This window comes from Rhea pennata, unplaced genomic scaffold (assembly GCF_028389875.1).
Source record: "Rhea pennata isolate bPtePen1 unplaced genomic scaffold, bPtePen1.pri scaffold_32, whole genome shotgun sequence".
In the NCBI taxonomy this organism is placed as follows: Eukaryota; Metazoa; Chordata; class Aves; order Rheiformes; family Rheidae; genus Rhea; species Rhea pennata.
Genome location: NW_026907679.1, coordinates 1,186,201 through 1,213,023, shown reverse-complemented (window position 1 = coordinate 1,213,023; position 26,823 = coordinate 1,186,201). Strand labels below are relative to the sequence as shown.

The 26,823-nt window shown below is 57.4% G+C and overlaps 1 protein-coding gene across 1 annotated transcript in view; it reads right to left on the bottom strand.

Moving 5' to 3' along the window:
* Positions 1-24,145, bottom strand: part of LOC134154515 (adenylate cyclase type 10-like) — a 37,756-nt gene extending 13,611 nt beyond the window's left edge. The window contains exons 1-26 of the mRNA XM_062601188.1: positions 24,071-24,145; positions 23,683-23,784; positions 22,598-22,689; positions 15,968-16,131; positions 15,344-15,448; positions 14,909-14,947; positions 14,239-14,382; positions 13,531-13,736; positions 12,985-13,081; positions 12,564-12,652; positions 11,859-12,050; positions 11,491-11,612; positions 11,167-11,243; positions 10,658-10,847; positions 9,828-9,880; positions 9,187-9,340; positions 8,215-8,407; positions 7,799-7,885; positions 7,087-7,370; positions 6,349-6,485; positions 4,506-4,631; positions 3,292-3,546; positions 2,342-2,686; positions 1,806-1,857; positions 592-814; positions 72-179 (exon numbers count right to left, since the gene is read on the bottom strand). Of these exons, the coding sequence (XP_062457172.1) occupies positions 72-179; positions 592-814; positions 1,806-1,857; positions 2,342-2,686; positions 3,292-3,546; positions 4,506-4,631; positions 6,349-6,485; positions 7,087-7,370; positions 7,799-7,885; positions 8,215-8,407; positions 9,187-9,340; positions 9,828-9,880; positions 10,658-10,847; positions 11,167-11,243; positions 11,491-11,612; positions 11,859-12,050; positions 12,564-12,652; positions 12,985-13,081; positions 13,531-13,736; positions 14,239-14,382; positions 14,909-14,947; positions 15,344-15,448; positions 15,968-16,131; positions 22,598-22,689; positions 23,683-23,784; positions 24,071-24,145 (3,711 nt within the window). The remainder of the gene's footprint in view (positions 1-71; positions 180-591; positions 815-1,805; positions 1,858-2,341; positions 2,687-3,291; positions 3,547-4,505; positions 4,632-6,348; positions 6,486-7,086; positions 7,371-7,798; positions 7,886-8,214; positions 8,408-9,186; positions 9,341-9,827; positions 9,881-10,657; positions 10,848-11,166; positions 11,244-11,490; positions 11,613-11,858; positions 12,051-12,563; positions 12,653-12,984; positions 13,082-13,530; positions 13,737-14,238; positions 14,383-14,908; positions 14,948-15,343; positions 15,449-15,967; positions 16,132-22,597; positions 22,690-23,682; positions 23,785-24,070) is intronic.
* Between the last annotated feature and the right edge of the window lie 2,678 nt (positions 24,146-26,823).

The following is a 26,823-nucleotide window of genomic DNA, read 5'->3' as shown; positions in this document are numbered from 1 at the left end:
ACCCTACCCCACAGGAAAGCATTCAACTCCACCCACCGGGGGAGCCCACCAAAACCACCCTGTCACCTTACCTCTCCTTTGAGGCTCAGCAAAGTGGCTTCTTCAAAGCAAGCAAGCGCGTTTCCCTTCTTAGCCACCAAGGTCCTCAGCACTTCTGCCTTCTTCAGGTTCCGGAAGGCCTTTGAACAAGCACACAGAGAGCAGCTGAGCATCGCTGCCAAGCCTGTCCCCAGCCCCAGCACTCCCAGGTGCCTCCAGCATCTTGCTGAGGAGGCCTGCACCTGCCCCTGGTGATGCCCACCCAAGCACAGTCACGCTGCCTCTCACACCACGCGCACAAACACTCCTTTGCACCACCACCTGGGAGGTGCACCTTGCACCAAGGGGCTGCTTCACAGCCCTGTCTCTCTTGCCACAGGAGAGGCAAACAGGAGGCAAATGCTGGGTCTCCCTCCCACCAATTCGTCCCTGAGTCCCCACAAAGGCAGGCCCCCAGGCAGGCCCTATTGCAGTGGGAAAACTGGCTTGCTCAGGGCAAGGCACTTGAGAGGACTCCATGGGCAGTGGGCTCTGGCAAGCACGGCAACTCACCAGGTAGTTGTCGGAGACGTGCAAGTAGGCAGCCGCACCCTCCAGCAGATAATAAAAGGCCCTGGCGTCATTGCCCACTGCCATGTAGTGCTGAGCCAAGGGCACAAGCACCAAGTCCACAATGGCCTTGCAGCTGCAGGAACACTCCACACCCTGCGTCCACTGGGTCTTGCTGGGCACCTTGGGCATCCATTCGGTCTTAGCCAGAAACTGCTTTGCCGCTCTGGAGACAAGATCACGGAGAAAGAAGACACCAAAGCACACACCAGCGTCACCAACACTGCTCCTTCAGCCTACGTTAAAGACACATTCTAGCACAGCACGAGGCCACACACACGAAGGCACCGCACGGGAGCCGTGGGCTGCACAGCCTTCCCAGGCGTGCTGAGGGAGCTCGCTCAGTCCTTCTTTCTACCCCACACAACAGTGACCTGCACCCAGAGTTCCCTGGGCCCTCCCAGCTTACAACTGACACCACTGACTCCAGTGCAGGCTGCAGCCCCCCATCATTGCTATGACTTCCCCCTGTGCTCCTTCCTCCCTTCCGCTCTCGCCTTCCCTCCTCCCTCAAGACCTTTGGCTCTCCCCGCACGGCAAGCAAAGCCAGGACAACTCACTCACACAGCACGCTTTGGCAAGATTTGTTCCCTGACACTGCGGGCACATTGACCAGTATATGCTGGGCACTCAGAGGAGCCCTGGGGCCCCAGAGCACAGGCACAGTGGACTCAGGCAGGGCAGAACCGGCACGAGAAGCAACAGCTCCCCTTTTCAGCAATGGCAAGCCATTCCGTTGGCCATAGCTGTAACAAAGCGGCAGGAGCACCGGTCCTGTTGGCGCCTTTGCTGTCCCTGCTCTGGAGGAGCACTGCTCTTTTAGGCAGGCAGAGAGACCAGCTGGCATTTCTGTCCCCTTCCACAAGCCACCCTGCCTCCAGGGGCTGCTTTGCCCCTGCACAGCTTGCAACACTGCTCTCTAACAGCTAGAAAGCCAGGGCTGCTCCACTCCAAACCACCATCAGCACTGGGATCCCACTGGCTTCCCCAAAGATACGCATCCCCATGCCCATCTCAACCCAGCTGCCTCTCACAGGCCTGATCTCGCCAATGCTAGACTCACAACGGGCAGCCCAAGCGGGGAACTCCGCTTATCTCCTCTGCACACCCTCACCCCACTGCCCCCCAAAATCATCTTCAAAACCTTGGCTCCTCACTGAAAAATCTCCTCCAAGCAGCTCTTCTCTTTCAGTACACCACTTGAAGCATCTGCAAAGAAAGCATGCCATTAAACACCTCCTCACTGCACATGCCGTAGAGCTGCTTCTTGCCATTCTGTAGCACCAAGGGAGGAAGAGCAGAGCCAAAGGCCCTGGCGGCAGCTCCCTCTCCAGCTCCTTCCCTGACATCTGCCTTCACTGTGGGGCTCAACTCCAGATTTAACCTAGCTTCACCAAGTGTACTAGACACACTAGCTAATACACCTCAGCCTGCTGAGCCACGCGTGCACCTCTGCCGGGGGATGGGCTGCCCTCCCGTAATTCTGGGAAAATGCAGGTGGACACGCAAGGGGAGAAAGGCGCTACGCTGTGGACACATCATCGCTCTCATTGTGGAGCTGTGCTCAGTGGAGAAATGAACTAGTCCTACAACATTATCCGCCTTGCACTGGAAGCATCCCCACGCTTGTGTGAAACAAGTGTGCGGTAGGAGTGGGCAGGACCCAGGCTCCAGAGCAGGGCACACGGCATACCCGTAGAGGCGGGGAGCTCGTCCAACTTCATCTCCTCGCTGGTCGCCAGGGAGGCCTCCCAGTTGCGCCAGGAGCAGTCGCTGCCATGCTCTTCTCCGCTCTCGGCCTCCTGCGTGCTGCCGAGGGCCAAGCGGTGGAAGGCAACAAAGTCGCCTCCCCCGCAGCACTGGCACTTGTGCGCGTGCCTCTCCAGGAAGGCCGCACACTTGTGGTGCAGGGCCACCCTCTGTCCCTTCGGCCATAGCTCGTAGGCAGCCTCCTGCAGCAGCGGGGCGCAAAAGGCCAGCATGCCAGACTCCAGCCTCGCCCTCTCCTTGCTCTCCTCCACGGATGACTTCTGGGCATCTGAAAGGCAACGGGGCTTCCCATCAGCCAGAGCTGGGGCCAGAGCTGGGGCCAGAGCTCACGCATGCCATAGCTGCACCATGAAAGACAGGCCTTGGCATAGGCCCTTGGCAGGAAACCAGCGCTCCTGCACTCAGAGCCTCCGGGCCAGACAGCAGAAGGGCCCACCTTGCCTTCCTCACACTAGCACAGCCAGCGCAACAGGCTGCCGGGCTGCTCTCCCTGCCAACAGGCTGTGCAGCTGCGCTCAGGCGGCAGCTGGGGATGCTGCCAGCCGCAGAAGCAAGACACAGCCAGCTCTCTCTGCCCACTCTGCAAGACACTCCCAGCGTCCTACGCTCCCCCGGCGCGAGGGGACAATAAAGATCAACACACACTAAATCCCTCATCTGCACACAGCGGGAGGCGGGGTCAGCAGGTCAGCGCTTTCGTACTCCCTCTCCTACATGGGCTATGAGCTGCGCTTGCAGGCAGGGCAGCGGAGGGACTCGCAACACCTCACTGCAATATTGCCCTCCAGCACAAAGCACAAAGCACAGGCTCCTCGGAAATGGACTTGTCAGAGCTTTTAACAGTGCTCCCAGGCTCCCCTTACCACCTCTTACCACTCTCCTCCTCCAGAGAGGTGCCTGACCCCTCGGTGGGAACACTGCTCTCTTCTGCCCCCTTGGCAGCATTCAGCCACTTGAGGATGTTGCATCTCACCAGGGCATTCAGCGCCTTGTTCAGCTTGGCCCTGCTCCACCCGGGAAGGATGTGGAACAGCAGCTCCGTGCTAAACAGCGGCCCTAGGATGGCTGCACACTTCAGAACCATCTGCTCCGAGGGCTTCATGCTGTCCAGCTCAGCCAGCGCAATCCCTGCCAAAAGCAAGCCACACGTCTCTCCCTTGCCCACTCCCCACCATCACAGCCTGCATTAGCTGCAACACTCGAGAGGGTAGATTCTTCCCTAGGGACCCAGCCCCTTGGACAACTGCAACCCAGGGCACGTGTCTTCAAGATGCCTCTGCTCCTGCTTGACTCACAGGAAGCAAGGATGCGGGAAAGCAGAGATGCTCAGACGAACGCTCCCCCACCACGGATGAGCATCCAGCACATGCATATGTCCGGGGATGCAGCTTGCCAGCTCTGCGCTCTATTTATGTCCACAGGGCACACAGACAGAGAGCTTTTCCTGCACCACCGAGGCCAGCTCAGAGCTCCCCACAACCCCGCATTTCCCTTGGTCACACGAGACTTTCCCCTTCTTGGACAAAGCAGCTCCTTCAAGAAGAACACTTGGGCACGGGGGACATTTCTGCCACCTGCATTCGGCCAGGGCTCGGCTCGAGGGCAGCCATGCTCATTCACAGCTTCCCATCCAGCACCCCCTAGAAATGGGGCGATTTCTGGGCTAGCCCAGAAAACAACAGGCAAAGAGAGATTCGCAAGATGGCTTTGGTTGGGCTTCACTGCCTTGAGGCCCCACAAGCAGGAGAAATTACAAACAGAACAATGAGGTGCGAAGCCTAGTTCAAAGCTCAATCGGAGCCATGACAAATATCCCCTGGAAATGCATTTTCTCTTGCTGAGAACAGTCTGCTCCCAATACCTTCCTTTCTCCGCCCCCTGCCCACCCCACCCCACCCCACTCAGAGCAGACAACATGCAGGTTTCTCTGTGGACAATCCCACGGGACCAAAGTAACCTGCCCAGCAGAGTCCCAGAGGGGAGAGGCTCAACTCTGCAGCACACCGAGGCCCACACTCTCCAGCTCAGGCCCTGGCAAAGGCACCCAGCACTGCTGCCAGCTGCCGCAGCGTGGCTCAGCCCCTCACCTTTCAATGTAGGGGGAAGTACAGTGTTCTGCAGGGTCACATCCGGCCTCATGGCGCACACCCTGCGGTCCTTCCCCGCGCTGGAGCTCCGTGCTGCTGCGGTGGTTGAAGCCTCCATCACAGAAGCTGAGCGGCACAAGGGAGCAGGAGAAAGCGATTAGCAAAGGGAGACAATTCATGTCATGACTTCCTGCTTGCAAACTCCAAAATCCACCTCAGCGGGAACAAGGCCTGCCTCAGGTGGGCTGATGCACTTGGCCTGCACCAAACATGCTCGCTAAGACGAGCAAAGCACTTCCCTTGCATACCTTTGTTTCATAGCCCTTCCCTAACATTAGCTGTTGCCAGGCAGTTTCCCCAAACTCTCCCAAGTCAAAGGCTCCAGACCTCCTGACTGGGGTAGCAATGCCTCAAGGCAGAAGGCAGCAGTGTTGCTGTCATCCCAGAGGCAGGCACCTTGCCAGTGCAAATGCAAAATTGGGGGTCACTCAGGGCTGCTGCCAGAGCCGTGGCAAGCTGGTTGGCATTCATCCATAGGTCATGTTACCGCTGCCGCCTTCACTTAGTAGCACCTTTGGGGGCTTTCACACTTTGGCATTCAAGTTCCCAAGGCCTGTGCCTTGCCTCTGCTGGGTTTGATGTCAGACTTCTTTGCAAGTGACCTTCTTTGCCTTCTGCCCAGGGAAATACACGCACATTCCAATGCCTATTAAATAACACGCCTACATCGGCTAGAGAGCAGAGTTCTCCAGGGCATCCCAAGAATTTGGGCGGCGACTCAAAGGGCCAAAGAAGGGATTTTCCACAGGTCAGACAGCAGCACCTCCGACGTCCCCATGAAAATCCACCCGCGTGGGGCATGCTACAGGCAGAAAAGGCATGCCCCGCTTTGTGCCTAGCCGGGGTCTTGTGTTTAATCTCTCGCTCTCTTTAGCCAGAGCATGCCCAACGCCAGCCTGCGGTCAGGGTGCTCTACGCCTGCCTGCCCTCGCCCCGCACACGGAGCTTCGTAAGCAGCTGTGCTCAGGGACAGAAATTGCTCTTTCCCACCCCTTCAGGCAGGCTTCAAACTACGCTTTGGCCTACAAGACAGAGAAGGACAGCAGGGGCTCACAAAAGCCAGAGTCCTCAGACCACCGGCTGATGGAGAAGTTTTTTTCTGACCAACAAACACGGTGTGCGGCAGGAACATAAAGTGCACCAATGCCATGTACCCATATAGAGAAGAGCCTGACCCCAGCAGGAGCTCTCCTTGAAGCAGCAGACCAGGCATTGTGGACTCCAGGCATCCATTTGCCTTCCCTTGCCCTCAAGTGTTTTCAATAACACACTCAACTCTTCAGGCCCTCTGTCTGGTCCTCTAAATGCCTCCCACCCAACATCCCTCAGCTCCCTCCAACCTCAACCCTTCAGCATTCACCCCTAGCAGGCCTTACAGCACCTGGCACCATGTGTCACTGACGGACTCAATCCAGCCCTGTGGCTATGCACAAGGAACATTCCAGCCACAGGACTCAGCACACTGGCCCAGAAGAAGCACCTGCGTTCCTATGAGTTCAAGACAAGACCAGCACTCATCTGAGTGCCAGGCAGCGGCTCTGCTCCTCCTTTGAAATTGGCTGCCATGGCACCCTTGCTTCTCCTCTCAAAGACACCAGAACTCCCCGGCCTCGGCTTGGGCTGTCCCAGCAGCAAGGCCTGTACAAACCCACACCTGATCCACACCACGCTCTGTATGGCTGCAAGAGCTGACAGTGCCAAGTTCACAGGGGAAGCCTCGGGCAAGAATGCGCTGGGGAAAATGCACCACAGCAACTAGGCAGTCGGCCACAAAGGTGCTTACTGAAGAGGCTCTCCCACTTGTCCTCTCGTTTCTCATCCTTCCCCAGTGGGTGGAACAAGAGCATGTCGTGGCCAAGAAGGTAGCGCAGCAGTTCCTCACAGTAATAGGGGATGCCGTAGCTTCTTTGCGTCAGCAACCTGCAAAGGAGCACATCCAGCACTCACTGACACAGGCAAAGGCAGGTGCACACGCACACGTTTCAGGTGGGTGCTGAGCCACTCGGGCAGAGCACAGAAACCAATGTCTTCACCACAGCTCCACCTCACTTCTGAAAGGGCCACGACTCCCACGGGCTTTGGCGCCTGAGTCACCCGGAAGATACAGCCTTTGCTGGAATCCTCGGGAAAAGCAGTGCAGATAGAGCCCCAAGCAAGCCTTGTCCTTCGTGTCCCCAACAGCCCAGATGCTCTACGGCACTAGTGAGAACCTTTGCCCCGGTGAATCACCCCGCAAAGCCTCACCATGCAGACTAATGCCTTAGCCACCCCTGAGCCATGCCAGCGTGCAGGACCACTTCCTTCCTGCCTTCCAGTGCAACACAGAAGGCTGGACACCTCCCATGCTCTGTGCCTAGGCAGCTGCCCACTCGCTGCTCACGACTGCCAGTATGTCCCACTGGCTAGAGGCACTGGCCCTCCTAGAAGCTCTGCACTGCCTTTTCTAGGGCTTCATTCCCTTTGGCTCTCTGCACAGCTTCAAGCCCTCAGCAAGAGCTCACAGGCCCTGCCTGTGACTTACGTCTCTAGATCTTGGGGCAGGCTGACAACTCCAAGCGCCTGGCAGGCTTTCTGCACTACAGCAGAAGGCTTCAGCTCTCCCAGACGAACACAACTGGTTTTCTGCAACTTCAGGATGTCTACGGCAGCTTGGCAAAGCCTCTGTCTTCTGCAGTGACTGGCAGTGAAGCTCATCACCATGAAGATCGAGACATCCCTGAGCACGCTCCACATAAGACTCCAGGAGGGAGAGTCGATGCAGTGGGCGTTGTCGATGACAAATACAACGCCATCTTCTTCAACAGTCTGAAACAAACAGCTTGCTCTGGGGGAGTTCTGATGGGTTCTCAAGTAGCTTCCATAGCAGCAACTTTGGCCTCTTTCTCTCCCTCTCCAGACAGAGAGGGAGAGAGAGAGACGGAGAGAACGCTCTGAAGCCTCTTTCCTCTCCCCAGCTACTTAGGCATTCAGAATCTTACTGACTTGCACTTTCTCTGAGACTTTAAGGCCTCTTGTGCAAAGTAGGACAGAAGAACCTTGTTGCTCTTCCCGAGCACGTGCCCACCAACTTTATGGGAGGAAAGGTATCGGGGGTATGGGCAGGGGTGCTTGGGCTCTGAAGGGTAAGGACTCAGGTACATCGTCCTCCCGCCAGCTCCCACCACTCTCCTCCTGAAGCCTCCGCCTGTGGCATTGGTGTCTTCCTCTGAGCCCCGAGGGAGAGAAGAGCTCACCTTCTGGAGCACTTTCTTCAAAACCAACTCCAGCTCCATTTGCCTTTGAGTGCCACTCATCTGGGAAACTGCCGTCGAGAGGGGAAACTGCCCAGAAAAGCACAGTCATAGAGAAACAGCCTTCCAGGGCTCGCAGCACACCTACCCACCACACAACACCAACCCAGCAAAATGCCTCTCCTGGCCTCACCATCAGCCCTCTCCCCAACACAGCTGCAAGGAGACAACACAGGTCATCAGCCCCATCTCCAAGCTGCTCTTCAGTGCCTTTTGCCCACTGTGCTCAGTAACAGAAGCCTGCGCTATATGCCCCTGCTCTTCCCTCCAGGCAGCAAAGAGAATCCCCACCAGAGCCTCCAAACTACAAAAGCTCACAAGCAGCCCTTTGCCAGGGCCAGAGAGGGCCTCGCTCTCACCTTAACGAGGAAGACGTCGTTGAGGAGGCAGTAGCTGCTCTCTGCCATCAGCCCTTGGAGCTTTGCCTGCAGCACAAGCTGTCTGGCACTGCACGATTGACATGCCTGCAGGCCCAGGGCCATGGCCAGCACCATACGGAGGGCAGAGTAGACCTGCTTCAGGTCTAGCTCTGTCAGTTCCACGGCCACTACCCTGCCATGCAAAAGCAAAGAGGACCGAGATTCAGAGAGCAACGCAAAGAGCTGCAGACTTCCAAGGCAAAACTGTCAGAGAAGAGGCACGTCATCCAGGGCTGTCTACAAGGGAGCTCTGGACACACAGCCCCAGACGGACTCTTCTTCCACACACCTCCAAGTGTTTCACAGAGGGCCAAGCTTTTCCCGCATCTTACAAGGAAAAGCCACAGAGGGGCAATTGCTGCCAAGCCCCTGGCAGAGCCACCACCACACCCTGTGTCTCCACAGCTCTCAGCACCTCCCCCTGCACAGCAACTTGCCAGCTGAAGAAGCAAGGACTGAGCAAGTTGGGCCTTTGTGTTTGAATGCCACAGCTTTGCCATCTGCCTCCTATACTACGGGAAGGCTTGGCCGCCCCAGGGGCCTTTGGGGATAAAAGCCCAAGGGCAAGCAGCCTTTCTCTGGCAGCTCCACCACACCACTCCTGCCTCCCCCAGCATCTTTCTTCTCCTTACTCTCCAGCTGCATGAAAAGCATGCAGCTTGGGCTCTTGCCAGCCCTTGCAGCCTGGCCTAAGTTTGCAAGAGCAACAGCCCTGGCTCCACAAGCCACTTCCAGCTCCCGCGAGACCTAGTAGGAGAGCGTGCAGCTGCTCCATACCAGCGGCTCCAGGAGGCTTTTCAGGGATGCTGCAGGCCAACGGCCAGCAGCACTAGCAGAGGGGCTCGAGGATGCCACGAACATCAGTGGATGGGCAAGGGAAGTGTCCCACAGGTAGTGCTCCAAAACACTCACCTGTGGCCAGCAGCCCGGCCCAAGGATGCCAGCTCAGTGAGTAAATGGCTCTTTCCAGAGGCAAGCACACCCTCAAACGCTAGGATGCTGCTTTCGCGACAAGTCCCATAGGCTTTCAAGGCACTTTCAAAGAGGGCAATCTCTTTTTCACGACCTGTGAAGGCAGACAAAAAGCAAGCTGCTGTAGCGAGCTCAAAAGCCAACAACCTTGGGCAGCCTCCCCTCTTGCTGCCACTGCAACTTCCCTCCACTGCACCTGCGAGCCTGCCCACACCCAGGGCTCCTTCCCACCCCAACAGCTACAATTCTGCAGCTAGGCCTGCCTTAGGGCACTCACAGACCCACCTTCCTGCTGGAGCCTGGGAGCAACTGTATATTTGCACTGAGCCTGGCAGCAACTGCGTTCTTGAAAGCTCCTGACACGCTAACGGTGCAGGAAGGCAGGAAGCACTAGGCGTCTCACTCTGATTCCCACCTCCACTGCTGGCCCAACTCCAACCTTACGAACGAGCTATGAGCCCAAACCTGATGGCCACTGCAGGCAACACCATCCCTTGCAAAAGCATCTCCATTCCCAGGCTGGTACTAGCAGCTACCAAGGGCAAGAAATGGCCATACACAAGAGCAAGGCATTCACCTACCGAGCAAGGGGCCGTACTCTGACCTCTCCTCCATAAGATCCAGGCCAAATACGCTAGCAGGGGGAGAGAAAAACAAAAGTCAGTGAAGGAGGCAGAAGCTGGAGGACAGAGAGTCATGCGTGCAGCTGAGGACACACTCTTGCCTACCCGCTCTTCTTTTGAGCATAATGGCAGCCTGCCCACGCTCCCACCACCAAAGTTCACGCTCATTCAGCAGAGAGTGCAAACACCAAACAAGCACAGGGAAAACTTCCAGCACACAGAAGCCCAAGGGCTTCTGACCACACTGGCACAGCACACGCTATCAACGTGCAAGCAACAGAGGCCAAAACATCATCCAAAGAGAACCTACAAGCCTGGCCCAGAGGAACAGCTCCAGTTTCACCAGCAAGTGAGCAGGAAGACAGGCCCGGCCACCCACATTTTCCCAGGGGACCAGCACAGACCAAAGTGCTTTCCAAGAGCTTCCTGCTCAGAAGCAGCCGAGATAATACCCCCTGGGTGGGTCACAATTGTCACTGCATTGCCACTTGTGTGCCAGCAAGCAAGCACAGGGCAGAAAGCAGAGTTGCAAGCCCTCTGGGCAGGACTCCCGAGAGCCCTCTCCACCCCTACGCCATCACTCCCACTCTCTCAACAGCAACATGGAAACAAGGTGAACAGGCAAAAAGCACGGCCGTGCTATGGCTTTCCCTCTTCTCAGCCACAGCGGTGGGAGGCCTGGGGAGGGCAGCAGCTTGGCCTCTTTCTGCACAGCTCCTCTTTTTGCCCAAAGCTGCACCCTGTGTGCCTCCACGCCCCCAGGCAGCCTGCTCAAAGAGCACACTCACAGCTTCTGCGACATCCCCAGGTACTGATAGACAGTGCCAGGATCGCCAACCCCCTTCATCTGGGCCTTCGGCAGCTCCTTGAAGTAAGACCGGGGCAGCCGGGACGCTGCGTAGGTCGCCGCATCGCAGGACACCAGCCCCGGGTAGTGCTCCATCAGCCGGGCAGCCAGGTTCACCTTCTGGCCCATGACTGCCACAGAGAGAGAGCACGCGTTGACGTCCTCAGGAGAGCAACCCGCACCACCCTTCCAGGCTGCCGGCTGCATCCCCCGCAGCACAGGCCAGCACAAAACCCTGCTGAGCACGAGCGAGAGCAACAAGGAGGCTCACAGCCCGTCCCCCGTCATACGGCGGGACCCGCTCCGCCTCCGCCGGTCCCGACGCGCCGCTGCAGGCCAAGCCCTCGTCCTGGCCCGGCGCCCAGGGCCCACAGCTTCTTCCCCGACACTCTGCCTCTTCCTGTCAGAGACGCGGCCCGGGCACCCGCTCCGCAGACGGACACCTCGTACCTGTGTACTCGTGCCTGACGCGGTGGCCGACGACTCCGCAGAACGCCGTCCCGCTGGTGACCCCCACGGACACTGCCCTGAGGCGCAGGCAGAGCAGCAGGGATCAGCAGCGCCCGTGCGCAGTCCTGCCTGCCCACCGCCGCCCCTTCCCCACGTCCCCGCGCTCTGCCGTCTGCCCCGGCAGCACAGGCCTCGGGGACCGGCAGAGCCCGGCAGCGGACACGCCAGCTTGAGCGGGCTGCGCGTGCAGAGCAGCCAGGCGCTCTGGCACCCCTCCGCACCCCCCGCCCCAGGCCGTCCCAGGCAGCACGCCTCCCCACTCACTCGATTTTCCCCAGCCTCCCGGAGCAGGCGGTGGAGATTTTAATCGCGTTTTCCAGGGCGCAAACGCTCTCGCAGGGCAGCTTTCCTCCAGGGAGGCCAAACACACACAGCAGCGTGCAGCCCTGCCGAGGACAGAGACAGCACACCTTGCCGCAACGCCTGCACCAAACCCTTCCCGCCCTGAGACTCCAGCCTCCGCCGACCGCAGCAGAGCTTCAGGGCAACCCCAGGACACCCCAGGGTACCGCTCCCAACGCCGAGGCAGAGCTGCTTACCCTCTCCCCACCGTGCGAGAGACAGAGCCGCTTCCCTCCTCTCCACCACCACCCTCGCCCTCGTGCGCGGGGGCACTGCTCCTCCACGCTCACCTTATCAAACATGGAGATTTTGTTGATTTCGCCCTTGTGAGGACGGAGGATCTCCAAAATCAGCATGCTGCTGTCCTGGATAGCCTTGCAGATTTGCGTTAGGTTGACCTTGGCAGCAAACTGCAGCTTCACAAAGAGGCAGGTGACCGGCCGCAGCTCGGATAGGCACGCCAGGGGCTGTCTGTCGTCAATCTGGAAGACAGCAGCGGGCCACCTCCACCAGCCAGCTCGCCCTGGGCGCTTCCTGCCTGCAGCAGATACCAAGGCAGAGCGCACAGAGCGGCAGCAGCGGGCGCTCTCAGAGGAATGCAGAAAGCCTCCTCGCAGTGCAAAGCAGGCGTCAGCCTGCGCGAGGCAGACACGCAACGGTGCAAGGTGGCACTGGGCATGGATGGACACAAGGGGCCACCCTCAGCAATGCTGTCACCACTCCGGAGGCATCTCTCTCTTACCCCGGGGCCATGGCCAGAACAACACCAGTGGAAAATGCAGAGGGCAATCCACCCCTCCTCACCCCCGGCGCTCTCTGCAGGAGCACACAGTCGGCAGGTTTCTGGCCCCTGCAGCACTTCTTTCCCAGGTTTTTGCATACGGGGGCATTTTCTTTGCCTTACCTGCTGTCTGGAGAACTGCCGCTCTGCAACACACATCTCCTTCTCCCCTCCCTCTCCCCCAAAAGGCACCTCCCAGCACTCGTGGCCATACCTTGCGCAGGACACTGGCTGGGATGTACTTCCTCAGCACCTTCCCCTGAGCACGATGAGGGGCCAAGGTAACCGCAGGCCTCAGGACGCCTACGCAAGGAAAATACACGCGGTCACTGGCAGCAGGGTGCTACGAGCCTGGCTACGGGGGCCTTGCAAAGCAGGGGCTGGCACTGCAACTCGGGGAGCAAGGTCCTCCGCCCTTTGCCCGTGTGTTCCTCTTGCAGGTGCTCAGCCACAGCCGTCCCCTGGAAGCAGCGGGAAGCAGCCAGTGCCTCTGCTGCAGCGCAGCTGCGCCCCAAGCCCAACCACTAACTAACTGCAAGGGGGAGAGGGCAGAGGCCAGGCCCCAGTGGCCCCTCCGCAAGCCAGTCCCCATCTTTCTGGGCAGGCACAGAACAAGGCAAAGCCGGGGCACTCACCTGGCATTTCCGGAGAACGGCAGTTCAGCTGGGCTCGTGTGAACTTGGAGAAAAGGTCTTCGCGCTCCGACACAGACATCCGCTGCATGCCTGTAACCTGGAGGCACATGCAGCAGAAGCACTGCCATCAGCCTCCCCAGGAGTCCCAGGGCACGCGTCCTACCCTCCCTCCATCCCGCCCTCGCTTCCCAGAGAAGAGGAGGAGATCCCCATGTAGCAAAGCCACCTTGCTGGATTTGCACCGGGACAAACGCTGGCATCAGCAGCACATGAGCTGTGCAGCTATCAGCCACGCACCCCGACGTCTACAGAACACCGCCACGACCCCAGCAGGGCCAAACCCTGACACTCCCTCCTGACCCCACCGCAAACCCAGCAAGCACAATCCACAGCTAACCCTCGGCTGGAAGGGCAACAGCTACAGCTCTCCACCTCCGCTTTACAGCTACAACTCCCACAACGCCCATCTCCTCAGCCTTCGCACACCTTCCTCCCTCACCCCCAGCTCCAGGTGCCCCAAACAGCTCTAGAGGCCATCTCGCCCACCTTCACAGCTCCTTGGCCTTTCACTCTCTTGCTCTTCACCTGGCTCTGGTTACAGAGCTCCCAGCAGCTGGCTGACAGGATAACATCACTTGCACTTGCAAGGTTTTGCGCCTGCCAGACTTCACCCACGGCCTTGCCAAGGATCAGGAAGTGCTGCTCCTTGCGGTCTCCCACAGTCAGCAGCGACATGTGCCCTGCAGAGATCCCTGGGGAGAGACAAGCACGACTGAGGCGCGGAGCACTTGCACCTCCGCAGCCTCCCACAGCGGCAACTCTCCACAGGCTCTGTTTCAAGCTCAACCCTGGAGACAGGCTCCTCCTCTCAGCTGCTTCAGCTGGAGGCACCCGTCCTTCATTACGGAGTCCAGGTGGAGTGTCGATGGGGAGGCGGTACAAAGTGGGGCCTGCCAACAGAGGGGCCTGAAACGGGTGCCTGGAAAGAGGCACGTGAAGCTGACACTGACAAAGTCTTCACAGCCACAGCACCCCAGAGGCCCAGCACACCAGCACCTTTGCTGGCCATCTGCTCAGGGTGCGTGCAGGCAGCTTGTAAGCGGCTGCCTGAGAGCACACAACAGCCTTCCAGGCAGAAGGTTTCCCTGGCCCCACGAGGGATCACCACCTCTCCCCCAGGTGGAAAAGCACCCTGTGGCCCTGCACAGGGCCATGGAGCCACACACGGCACGGCTAATCCAGCACACCCCGTACCTATCTTCAGTCGGAGCTTCAGACCCACGTCTGTGTCACGGACGCTGTACTTCTCCTGGATTTGCTGGCAGCACTGCAGCACCAGGCTGATGGTGTCTCTCAGCTGTGTTTCCCTCACTCTCCACAGCACCAGTACAGCATCCCCTGCAGAAAGCAAGGGAACGGGGGAAGGCTCTCGTGAGACCTGACGCGCCCTGAGCTGCACCCCCCTGCACGGACAGCAGGAACCGGCAGGCGTGCTGAGGAAGAGGCACTCGTCGGAAGGCCTCCTCCTCAACTACAGCTCTCTGGGCACAGGGATGCCTTCCCCTCCCCCAGGCCAGCTACAACAGCAGCCACAGAGGATGAAGGTGCACAGTGTGGCTACAGGAACACGGGCACCCCCGCAGCTGGTCCCACTCAGGGCAGAGATGAGAGGCCTCTCTCATCCCCTCCTTCCTACCATGCTGCCTCAACCCCCAAGCTCCCAGGCTGCCTCCCCAACACCTCCACACCAGCCCTGTCCCACTGCAGCTTCCCACTTGGGGCCCGCGATGGCAGCTCCCCAGGAGCACCTGCATGCCCACAGAGCCTCCCCTCTGGGCTTTGCCAGCTCACAGCTCACTCTGTCCTCTCCCCTAGCACGCTTCTGCAGTGGCAGCAGAGATAAGTTTCAATTAGAAAGACATACCTGCAAACTTCAAGATGTCTCCTCCAAAGCCCAGCAGCTCTGCAGGCGAAAGAAAGCAAGAGAAGAGTCACCTCTGCACCTTCACCAAGCAAGCCAAAAAGGAGCCACTCTGCCGCCCGAGCAGCACAAGGGCAGTGGTGCCTGGTGGGGCACCATTCAGGAAAGCACAGCTCCAGCCCCGCCTCTACACTGCTCACAGGCACCACAGCACTGGTGCCTACGGTACTGGGCACTGCCCAAAGGAGCTAGTGAAGATAAGACACCCGTTTCTCAGCACCAGTGTCCCCCAGCACAAGAGCCCAGCTGCTCTCGGTGGCCCTCAGCACCCACAGAAACCCCCAGCACGTGCAAGGAGGCTGCCTAGCGCACCTCTCTGCTCTCCCAAAGAGCAGCCTCATGGCACCGTCCCAGACAGTCCTGCAGAACGGCACTTACCCTCCACAATGTCGCCCATGTAGTCATTGAGCGTTTGCGTTAGCTCGTCCGCACCCCGCTCGAGGCTGACGCTCTGGCTAAACTTCTCTGTCAGAGCAGTGAAACCTCAAAGAGGCACAAACAGGCACAGAGGAATCAGCAGGTGCCTACATGGCCGCCAGCTTCACGCTCCCACCTCAGAGAGCGTGCGCATTACATCGTGCCCTGACCTGGCTTGTGACAACGAGCCTGCACCACCCAAGAGAAACCACCACTCTCGCATTGGCCACTGCTCCCGGCAGCGTGCCTTCTCCCACACCACACAGCCTGGAGCAGGGGCCCCTGGCCCACGCGCTCTTGCAGCCCGTGGAGGAGTGCCTAGCACTGGGTACCTCTGCTGAGCTCAACTAGCCGACTCCCGGCCTCTTCCAGGCCTCTCCTCTTTTGGAGCCCCTTGTTCCTCCTGACGTCAGCCACCTCTGAGCTCTGCTTCCCCCAAAGTGGAAGATGGCAGCAGCAAAGAGGCCTCCTCTGATGCATTCTCCACCAGAGGTGGCACCGGGGCTCCCAAAGGTCCAGAAATTCCCAATGCCTCGTGTCTCTGACTTCTTCTCAACCCCCGCCCTTCACAAGCCTTGGACCCACCTGAGACGTCCGCAAAGAGCAGTACTCCATGAAAATTCTGAACGCAACGGGCTTCGTGCCTCAAGTCCTCAGATAAAATGAGGTCAGGGACGTAAGCAGCTACTTCCCCGAGTTCTGAGCAGTGCTTGGACCTTCTCTCCCAGGCACAAGACATCGTCAGCGCCCTTGGGGTACACAGGGCACCTCAGGAGAAGACGACCGTGCCCAACCGGGAGCAGGCTAGCACAGCACCGCGCAGGGTTGCGCAATAGCCTGGGGCCTTGGGAGGGGCTGCTGGCCCTCTGCCACCAAGGGGCAGGTCACAATCACCCGGCAGTGACATCGGCCACACGTCGTCGATTGCCTCTGTGCTGTCATCAGACAAGCGAGCCAGCTAACAGGGACAGCTTCTGCACGTCGTCGCAGCCCTAGCAACTGCAGCACGCAGTGGGGCGCGTCCTAGGTTGTTCTGTTGTGAAGAGCAAGTGGGTCTTTTCCAGGGGGTGGGGGACAGAGCAAACCTCCAGCCACAGGGCTCCTGGCGGAGGCCAGGAGGAGATGGACAGGGCTGCACCAGCAGCACAGCGGACGGGCATATCAGAGAGGGGGAGAAAAAGCTGAAAGACGCGGCAGGAGGCAGCTCCAGCCCCCTGCTCTGCGGGAGAGAGCTGTGTAAAGCTTCCACGCCGCAGGGACACCCCCTCATGCTGGGCACCCCAGCTCACAGGCAGCCCAAGGCTCACTGCACCCTACGGGAAGGTGAGCCGGGGCTGAGGCTGACACCCTCGCAGGCGGTGCCCTTGCCCACAGGGCGCAGTCCCGCAGAGGCTGAACACGGCATGCACAGCTGGGTGCTGGCCTCTAGCCGGGCAAATTACAGCTGGCGGCTCCGACTTGCTTGTTTTCTGCTCTGTTTTTCCTGGTTTCTCTTTTGTAAATAAACTCAAGAATCCCAGCTCCCTGTGCGTGCAGAGGGCACGATCTGGGAGCCCCTGGGCTCTAGGGGCCAGCTCCTGCAGAGATTGCATGCCTAAGGCCAGAATGTGAAAGCGCAAGCGCAGAGCGGTTACCTGAGGTAGTGAAATTGTAACCAATAGAAAGATTTGTATAAAATACTCCCTGGAAAGTGTGTATAAATGAAGAATGAGAGGGGGAGAAGGTGTGCTAGCTTTGTGGATCTACCACCTAGCCCCCATCTCTGCGCAGAAATGAAATAAAGAAATATCTCGACCCTGTGTGTCTATTGGTTGCTTGCACACCGGGTAACAGAACCCAGATTTTGGGACAACAAAACCCTCCCAGGAGCCCCCCTCCAAACCCCTGGAGCTCCCCCAGGATCTCGCAACTCCCCCCTACCCTAGAGTCCCAACCACCCCCACGAGGGCCCATAAAACTCCCTTTGTACCCCCCAACCCTCCAGAAGGCCCCCCCAAACCTGCAGCACTCGGGGTGGGGGGCAGCAGCCTATTTCTCCCCCTTCCCCTAGGACAGGCAGATCTGGGTGTTTATTTGCCCCAGGGATGGTTGTTTGCCATGGGGGGGGGGCAGTATTTACCCCCCGCTCTTTGCCAATGCCGCTCTCCCCCACAGCCTCACCCCAACATCAACCCATGATGTACGCCAAAACCCTGCTGCAGCTGGGCATGATGTGACCCCACGCCCCGAGATGACAACACCCCCTCGAGGTCTCAACACCCCCTGGGGGTGACACCCTCCCCCACCCCTGGGTGTCTCCCCTCCCCCGATGGCTTTTAATACGCTGGATTATATTTATTCCCTCCCCACCTGCTGGGGGGACACTGGGGGGGGTGGGGGTGCCCCACCAATAGGGGTGAGGGGCAGGGGGGACCGTCTAGGGGGTGCTGGCTCAGGAGCTGCCCCCCTGGCCTGGCCCCCACTTTACTGTCTGTAATTAAAGATGTTAAAATAAAGTAATTATTGGAAGACTCGCGGGGGGCCCAGCGTCCGAGGAGGTGTGGGGAGGGGGGAAGGGTGTGGCACTGCTGGCCACAAGCACCTGGGTCCTCTGTACGAGTGCAGGGGAGGGGCGGGACGGCATGCCCGGATGCCTGGGACCCTCCCGGATGCCTGAGTCCCTTGGAGAACTGGGTTGTCCTGGACTTCTTGCGTTGCCTGGACTCCTGGGCACCTCGGACGCCTGGGCCCCTTGCTCACCCGGGGGAGTGGGGTTGGGGGGGGTTCAGCGTGGGAGCCCCGGACGCCTGGGTCCCCTCTGTGTGGGGGAGAGCGGGGGGTGAGAAGGGGCACCCGGACGCCTGGGTCCCCCAAGGGGCAGTGGTAGAACTGAGACTCGTGGCTGGATCTGGTTGATCATGTCAAACAAAATATTGAATCGGCAACAAGTTTCTATTGCTTAAACCGTGGAACAAGAAGCTGCTCTGGGTCCTTCTTGTGCTCCCAGCCAAGAGGCACCTTATCGATAGCAACAAAACTTAAAAAAAAACCCCAAAACATAGAAATCTTGACTTTTGCTGCTCCTCACCGGCGCCTTCCAACGATCAAAAAGAGAACGGATCATTTTTATCCTTCCAACGCATCCAGGAAACGTCCTCTAGGTCACTGCTGGCAGGGCTCGGCAGCCGCTTCCCCTTTGGAGAGCACGGTTTAATTTAATCTAGAGGGGATTTAGCGAAATGCTAAAATGCGACATTGATCTCTAGGCGAGAGGCTGCTTTTTAAGCGTGGGGGAAAGCTCGTTCTGCGACGCGTGTTTGGTCTTTGGTGGAAAGCTCTAAGCAGGTGGGAACAAAAAAAAAGGGAATAAATCATTTTTACTCACGTAAGACCAGTGCTTTTCCTAAATCCTAAGGACTGTGAGTCATGGAAACTTCCTCAAATCTTTGCTGCATTGTAGTGTTTTCATATCGGATTTAAAATTGCAGTTAAACGAGGGGATTTTTTTGCATGTAAGCAGTGGGATGAAGACGAGCAGATCAGCGGAGACCTCCTCTCAGCGACCGTGAGCATGCTGAGTGCGGTTTCATCTTGGCAGCCCTTGGTGGGCATGGCTGCTGCTAGAAGAAGCTTGGAGGTAATGTGAGTTGGTTCCAAAAAAAAAAAGAAAAAAAAAGAAAAGAAAGAAAGAAAGAAAGAAAGAAAGAGAAGAAACGCATTTCCAAGACATTTGATGGGACATTGAAATCCTTGGGCTGAAGGAGATGCTGCTCCGTGGAGCTGATCCCAAAGGATGAGCCGGGGACCGTAGAGCTCCTGCCCTACCCCAGGGCTCTCCGTGCCACCAGCTGCCGGCAATGACCATCCTCTCCAAATGCAAAGGACCAGGGAGATGTTCACCCAAGGAGACCACCGGTGGTACCACCACACCTCACCAGCTGCAGCAGAAAACAGCCCAAGGCAGCTGCAGGAAACGGAGGCAAGTAGGAGTCCATCGCCCAGGTCTCCACAAACAGGACTTGCACCAGATGAGAGCAGAAGAGGGGAAATGAGTGATTGCAACGGCTCTCAATCATGAACGAACGACTCCAACCAGAGAAGACCATATTCTCTCCATGAATCGTGCAAGATTCCCAGTCCCAAGTTTCGGTAGGATTTCCATCTTTACGTACTTCAGCCGTAACCTCTGTGAGTTTAGCAATTTGTGGAAAATGGCAGGAAGCGGTGAGCAACATTGGAAGGGGTGGAAAATATTGGAAGATTAGGCAGAAGCAATGGAAAAATGCATAAAGAGGCAGAAAACAGGGAAAATGATGGAAATTGGGATGAAACCCCCAAAGCGGTGGAAAATGCAAAAATACTACAAAATCACCTGCAAAATTAATGCCAGAAATCCCATTAAAAAAATAAAAAAACTTCAGCACAATGTCTCCCACAAAATAAAAGCTACTGAAAAGCCCCGCAGAGAATACACAAATAGCAGAAAACGGTAGAAGAATGCCAAAAAGTTGAAAATGTAAAAAGTGAAAGTAGAGAGAGCTTGAGAGAAAACAATAGCAAATGAAGTAAAAGAGAAAGAGAGATTAAAAAAGCCCAATATATTCATCTGAAGGCTGAGTATGCATACAGAAGATCAGAAAATATTTAAAAAAAAACAGAAAAAAGGTGGATGCAATGACACAGAATGGAAAGAAAAGCAACACAAGTGTGAAAAGCACATGAAAAAGAGAAGGAATGATCATAAACCAGAGGAAAAGAGCAGAAAATGCTAAAGAATGTGAAGACAGTGGAAAATGCAAGAAAGATGGTTAATGCGGGGGAAAAGAAGGGTTGAAAACAGCAGAAAATGATGGAAAAAAACATACCTGGAAAACTGCAGAAAGCATAATGACTGAAAACGCAAAAAAAAAAAAGGCAAAAATGCAAAAAAAAGAAGGTAAAATGCAAAAGATGCTGGCACATGACAGAAAAATTCAGAAAACATTGTAATACACAAGAAATGGCAGAAAATGCAAAATGTACCAAAACCTGGCCTCCAAAATAATGGAAAACACCTAAAGCAACACACACACACACACACACACACACACACACACACACACACACACACACACACACACAAACTCCAAGTGGAATTGAGTGGAAGAGAGAATAAATGGTGGAAAGCAGGGGAGAATGTACCAAAAAAACAAGGAAGAAAATGCACAGAATTGCTGAAAAAAAGCAAAAATAAGAAGGTGGTAGAAAAAGGAGTTGATGAAAATAGGCTGAAAAAAGCAGAGCATGGTGGAAAGGACTTAGAGGAGTAAAAATGGCAGAAAACAGAAACACCAGAAAAGGCAAAAAAAAAAAAAAAAAAAGTCAAAGAACAACTGAAAGCACCAGGGACTGACTAAAGTGCAGAAAATTCCGAAAAGGAAAGGAAAATGGTGGAAATCACAGAAGAAGATGGAGAAAACAGAAAGGATGGATAACATGAAGAAAACGGAACACCAAATACACTTAAAATGGTTAAAAATGGTTAAAATGGTTAAGCCAGAGATGTCAGAAAGTGCAAAAAAAAAAAAAAAAAAAAGTGGAAAAACTGAGAAGTGGCAGAAAATCAAAAAAAGGGAAAACCTGAAAACACTTCAAATGGGACAAAACGCAAGAAAATTCAACCCCCCCCAAAAAAAAAATTGCCCAAAGTGTCCAACAGCAGCAGAAATCTTTGGAAAAAATATAAATAAAAAAGAAAGAAATGTGGAAAATGCAAAAAGCTCTATATGAAAACTGTGGGAAATGCAAAAAAAAAAAAAAGGAAAAAAAAAGTGTACACCAGAGAAAGAATGGAAGAAAGAGGACACAAAAAAGGTTGAAAGGGGGAAAAAAGATGGAAAAGGGGAAAGCAGAAATGGTAGAAATGGCAGAAAAGGAGGGAGAGCAGCGACAGACGATGCAGGCACGGCAGAAAAGAGATGGTGCAAAGCAAGAAGTGCAGAAAGCTGTGGAAAATGGTGAAGAGCACCAAAAGAAAGTGGAAGATGGAGAAACATCAAAATGGAAAATGAGGAAAGCGGGTAAATTGGAGGGGAAAAAGCAAAAAGAATACGGGCAGATGGAGGTCAGAAAACAGTGGGGATGGCTGTGATGTGCCAGCAGAGGAGCTGCACCAAGATGATTGAGGTTCTCCCTGGCTGTTGGCCTCGGGGGCCTCCCTGCTGCTGGATGGGTTGCTGGGTCCACCGGCCAGCTCGTGGTGAGTCTGAGTGCACACCAGAGCTATGCGTCTTGCTGGCTTTCATCCTTCCCGGGCTTCATTCACCCTCCGGTCGAGCCATGCCAGACCACAGGTACACAACAGACCAGATGGCCTCAGCCAGGAACAGGATGGTCAACAGCTAACAGTGCGGCTGGACGGCCAAGAGAGAACCCGGTGCACAGTTCCACAGCACCCAGGTGCTTCCGGTGTGAGCCTGCAGTGTGCAGGGGCCGTGGTGGGATTGCGGCTGGGGAAGCTGGACTGAACTGCTCCGTGTCCCTGAGCAGCTCCTATGGCTGGTTGATAGTGAACGGACTGTTCTGCAGCACTGAATTCGCTGAAAGGGACTTGGTCATGCATGGCCCCAGCGCCAGCAGCTCTGGATTACAGGGCGCCCCAGTGAAGCTGATGGCTTCTGGCTTTTGAGGTCTTTCAAGGGAAAATAGAAGCACATAGTCATGGGGAAGAGGGAGAGCAGAGGAAAGAAGCAATTCCCAGGGACGGCGCAGGGTGGGCAGTGGTGATAGAAAGAGAGCTGCATGGCAAACCCCAGCCCGGCCCTTGCACAGCAGATGCAAGGCCTGAGGACAGCGGGTGTCTGTAGAGGCTGCAGAGCTTCTCCCTCTTGCCCTTGTGTTTCCTGGTCCAGCAGAGCAACTGCCCTCTTCCCCCTTGCCTTTCTCTCGCTCCAAAAAAAATTACACACACATGGGCTAAAGAAACAGGACTTTAAATTTGAGGAAAGCAGAGCAAGGGGAAGAAGTGGTAGAACACTAATGGGACAGGATGCGCTTAGAGCTGTCGAGCTGTCCTGTGCTGCGGGAGACACCAGCCATGGCCCAGACCTTCCAGCACACTTGCGTGTCTGCGGCGTGCAGCCCCACGGCATTGGCACAGCTGTGGCCGTGCTGCTCAAACAGAGTCACCTCCTGGCAGAAGGGTGACACCTCTGCCATGCTCTCTGGAGCCAGTGACCCAGTGCTCCAAAGCTGAACCTTGGTGGCGACCGCTCCCGGGGAGTTCTCAGGTCCAGCACGGTCTGTGTCACCAGGCAACGGACGGAGGGTTCAGCATCAGCTTCCAGGGGCTGGAGGGCTGAGACAGAAAAGATCACAGCACATAACAGACTCCCACAGTTGCAGACCTCCCTGATATCCTGCCCAAACAGGGCCCGTCCCACCCAGCCCTTCCCAGGCTGGGCAGGCAGCACCTGGGACAAAGGGACCTGCTGCAAGTTGCTGCTCAGCAATACCCCAGGTGACCCACAAATACTCACCTCCTCTCCCCCAAAGAGGCAGACCACACCTGCCTGGCTTATGGCAGGGCCAGCAACTGGAGCTCCCTTCCTGGGCTCCCTCCTCCTCCCTGCCAGGGCCTCCTGCCACAGCTGATCTCACTCGCCAATGCAGATCTGCTCCACCTTCTCCTTCCTCTGCTTCATTTCCTGCCCCATGAGCCCTAGGCAAACACCTCCTGTCAGCCCTCACCACCAAGACCCCAGCAGCACAGCTCCCATCTGGCCTTGCCAGCCTGCCCACTCATCCTCTTCCCCTTGTGCAAGGCTGGCCTCAGCGTGGTCCCCGGGGTGCAGGATGCAGGCATGCTGTGAGGCACTGCAGAACCTCCTCTCAGCCCACCTGCACGGTCAGGGATGCGACTGGGGTAGTGGCTCACCAAGGAACCTCACGGATGCCTCCCGCAAGGATGCCTCAGGCTTCTCCAAGTATGGCAGGCTCTGGTGCAGGTATTGCTCCGCTCTGCTCCTGTCCCTCAGCACCTGGAGACACCACAAGGCCATGGGTTGGCACCGAGACTCCCTGGGGAGTCAGGCTTGACCCTCCTCCCACGACCGGCCTCCTCTGAGATCCCCCCCAAGCCTTCTGACAAGGACAGCCAAGCCAGGGGCTCCTTCAGCATCCCAGGGGGGACAGCAAGGGCAGAGGGACCTGGAGCAGAGCCCGAGGCGGCCGGGGCTCTGGGCTGCAGCAGTGGGTGAGGGGCACAGCTGTGTGCCCTGCACACTGGGCAGCGGGGCAGGCTTCGTCCGGTCAGGGCCCCGGGACTTTGGCCTTGTCCTTACCAGGTACTCCCCAATCTTCCATGTCTCCCCTGTCCTGGCCAGTTGCTTGAGCTCCTCCCACTTGAGGAGCTGTGCAGCGCTGACAAGGGCTTTCTGAGCGGCCTGCAGAGCAGCAGAGACCGGCAGATGCCACCACAGCCAGGACAAGACACCCTGCCTCCCCCTCATCTTGGCCAGCCTTGGAGCATGCCCCAGCCCACAGTGGGGCTTAGGACCAGGGCTGCCCCTCCCTGCTGAAGCAGCACCTCTGCCTTGTCCTTGGCCACTTAGCAAATTGGACCTCCCGCTCACATGCACTCAGAGGCACACTTGTCAGCAGCCCCTGCCATGGTGCTCAGGCCTCCCCCAGGTCATGTCAGCATCCCTTCCCCAAAGCACTGCTCCATACCTGGGCCGCTCTCTGGTTCTGCTCGCTCATGTGCAGGAAGAGTGGCACCAGGCTCCTCCGCACGCGCTGCTTCATCCTCTGCTTGTTCTTCCCCACCACAATCTCCATCAGGTCCTTGAAGAGCAGCATGGAGAGCTCTCGCACTGTGCTGCAGCTCTGTGAGGAAGGAAGGAGAGCAGCGGAGGCCTCAGCAACGACTCCAGGAGCCAGGCATGAGAAGAAGGTTTTCCTTTGCAAGGCCTCGTCTTCTGCAGGCACAACTGTCCCCCTCCCTGGCCAGGGCTCGGAGCTGGGGACAAGCCTCTGCAGAGGCAGCACAACTGTGGCAGGAGGTGCCAATACACTGGCCAGTGGGCACACGTGCAGAAGGACACACAGCATCCAGAGCCACGTCTACAGACGCACCCACACGCCAGAGAGCCCCTGCCTCTCCCACCAGCCTTACGTCTTCAAAGCGTGGCAGAAGCCCCTCCGCCAGCTGCAGAGCCACTCTTTGGAAGCAACTCATACACACACAGTAGGAAAGAACCTGCTGCTCAAGCAGGACTCAGCAACTGGCTCTTCCATTCTCAGCTGCACACTTCCCAAACAAAGCAGAAGGCAAGAGCCAAACTCTTAGATCAGATATGACAAAGAGGAAGGCTTGTGAAAACTTCTGCTTCAGGAGCAGACACTGAAAGCAGGGGTTTTCTTGCTTTTCCATTTCCTTTCCCAAAGAACAGGAGACACAGTAAGGATACTTTGGTGTTTCTTCAACAAAATCGTTCCCTTTCCACTGCTATGCTCCCAAGCCCAGCCGTAACCAACCCTACTGGACAACCTCCCTTTTCAGTCAGGAGCAGAAAACCTTCTTACAACATAACTGATATCCTTGACTCCCCCTTTTACAGAACACACAGAAGAGCTGCTGTGCATATGCTACTCAGGTCACACACAAAGCAGTGGGGGGTGCATGTTAAATGCAGACCCCTTCCTCTAAAAATGCATTTGCATTCAGCACACACTGGTATTGCAGAAGGTAAAGCTCACGATGACAGAAAACACCCGCATCCTCCAGCTCAGCTTTCAGCCAGAGACACACTTCAAGCTGACACTTCAGTCACACCTCGCCAGCATCGGTGTCCCAGCAGACACAAGGCACAACCCAGCCTTCTCCAGGCGATGTCCAGGGATACCTACAAGCAGGGTGAACAGGGGCTGGGGAAGCACTGGGCGAAGGAGCGGCCCCGGCAGGGCAGGGCTGTTCCCCACGCACAGGGGGCTGCGTGGGGCAGGGCTGCTCAGAGCTCCCGCTTGCCCCCAGGACACTGCCTGGGGCATCTCAGGAGGAAGCTCCGGCAGGGACGACACCAAAGGCAAGGCGCTTCCCCGAGTCTCTGCTTTCAGGTCCCTGCCCGTGGGGTGTGGGGAAGGGAGAAGGAGCTGCCCAGGCTGGACAGGAGTCCCAGACTCCGAAGTCCATGGAGAGACCAGCAGGTCTGCGAGGCAGCTCTGAAAGTGCCTTCGCCCACGCTCTGCCCATGCACAGCAGTGCTGGGCCCGTGCCCTGCTCTAGCAGCGGGGACGGTGCTGAGAAATGGTCATGCAGGCAGCTCCAAGCCGCAGGGCCACCAGGAGAAGGGGCGCAAGAGCCAGGGGGTCCTGGGGGCCGGAGATGGCCCAGGCCGGGCCGGGCCTTGCCCACCCGCTGCTGGCACACGGCCAGGCCGCAGCGGCTACTGCCGCCCCCGTGCGCACGGCCGCTCGCTCTGCCCAGCCCTCAGCCCCGCAGCCGGTGCGGCAGCTCCCAGCACTGCGGCTAAAGGCTCCGGGCGGCCCCAGAGAGGGAGACGCTGCCCCGCGGCAGCAGCCGCCTCTCGCCCCCTCCCCGCCCGCAGGGTCCAGGCTGCCCCGGCCCGCCCCGCCCCTCAGCCGCCTCCCCAGCCCCAGTGCGCATGCTCCACCCTGCCCTGCCCCTCCTGACCCTCGGGGCCCCACCCCTTGGCTGCCCTGCCCACCCCGCCCCTGCACAGCGCATGCTCACTGCTGCCCCCTCCTGCCCCTCTCTCCCAGGTCCCGCCCCAGGAGGCCCCGCCCCACCCCACAGGAGCCAATGGAGGAGCTTGGGGTGGGAGGGGTCACAGCATGGGAGGTGTCACTGCTGCAGATGGGGGCGGGGCCTGTGTGTCCATGGCCCCGCCCCTGGGCCCGCTGGCCCCGCCCCCGCCGGGCCCCACCACAGCTCCGAGCTGCCGGCCCCTTCTGCACACCCTTCTCTGCAAACCACTGCATCAGGTCTCTGACACTATCGCTTTCACTCACTGCCAGGGAATTGCTTTGAGACACCATCCCAGCTCTGGGAGGACGGGCTGCAGGCAGAGTGCTCCAGCTGAGGAGCACTGCGGCCCAGCAGTCGGGTGTCAGCTCCTGGGGAGCTCTGTGGCATGGCACCAGTTTCTGCGATGGCACCGTGTTTTCCTGTCCCTTCCTTTCTGTCCCTTGCCTGTCCAAAGACCCCTTCCAGTCACAGCTCCTGCTGTCCCACACCAATCACCAATGTCCACTGCAGCTGCAGTGCTGGCAGCACTGACCAGCAACCACAGAAAAAACGGCCTCTGACCCAGGCCCCTGTGTGCGGATTTGGTCCAAAGCAGAGGTCACACTGCAACGACAGCGTTGCCTTACGTGGCTGTAGTACCCCTCTCACTCTGCCATTACTACATAGAGTTACATTTAGATTAAGTTTCCATCTTAGGGTTAGTGTGACTTGATTA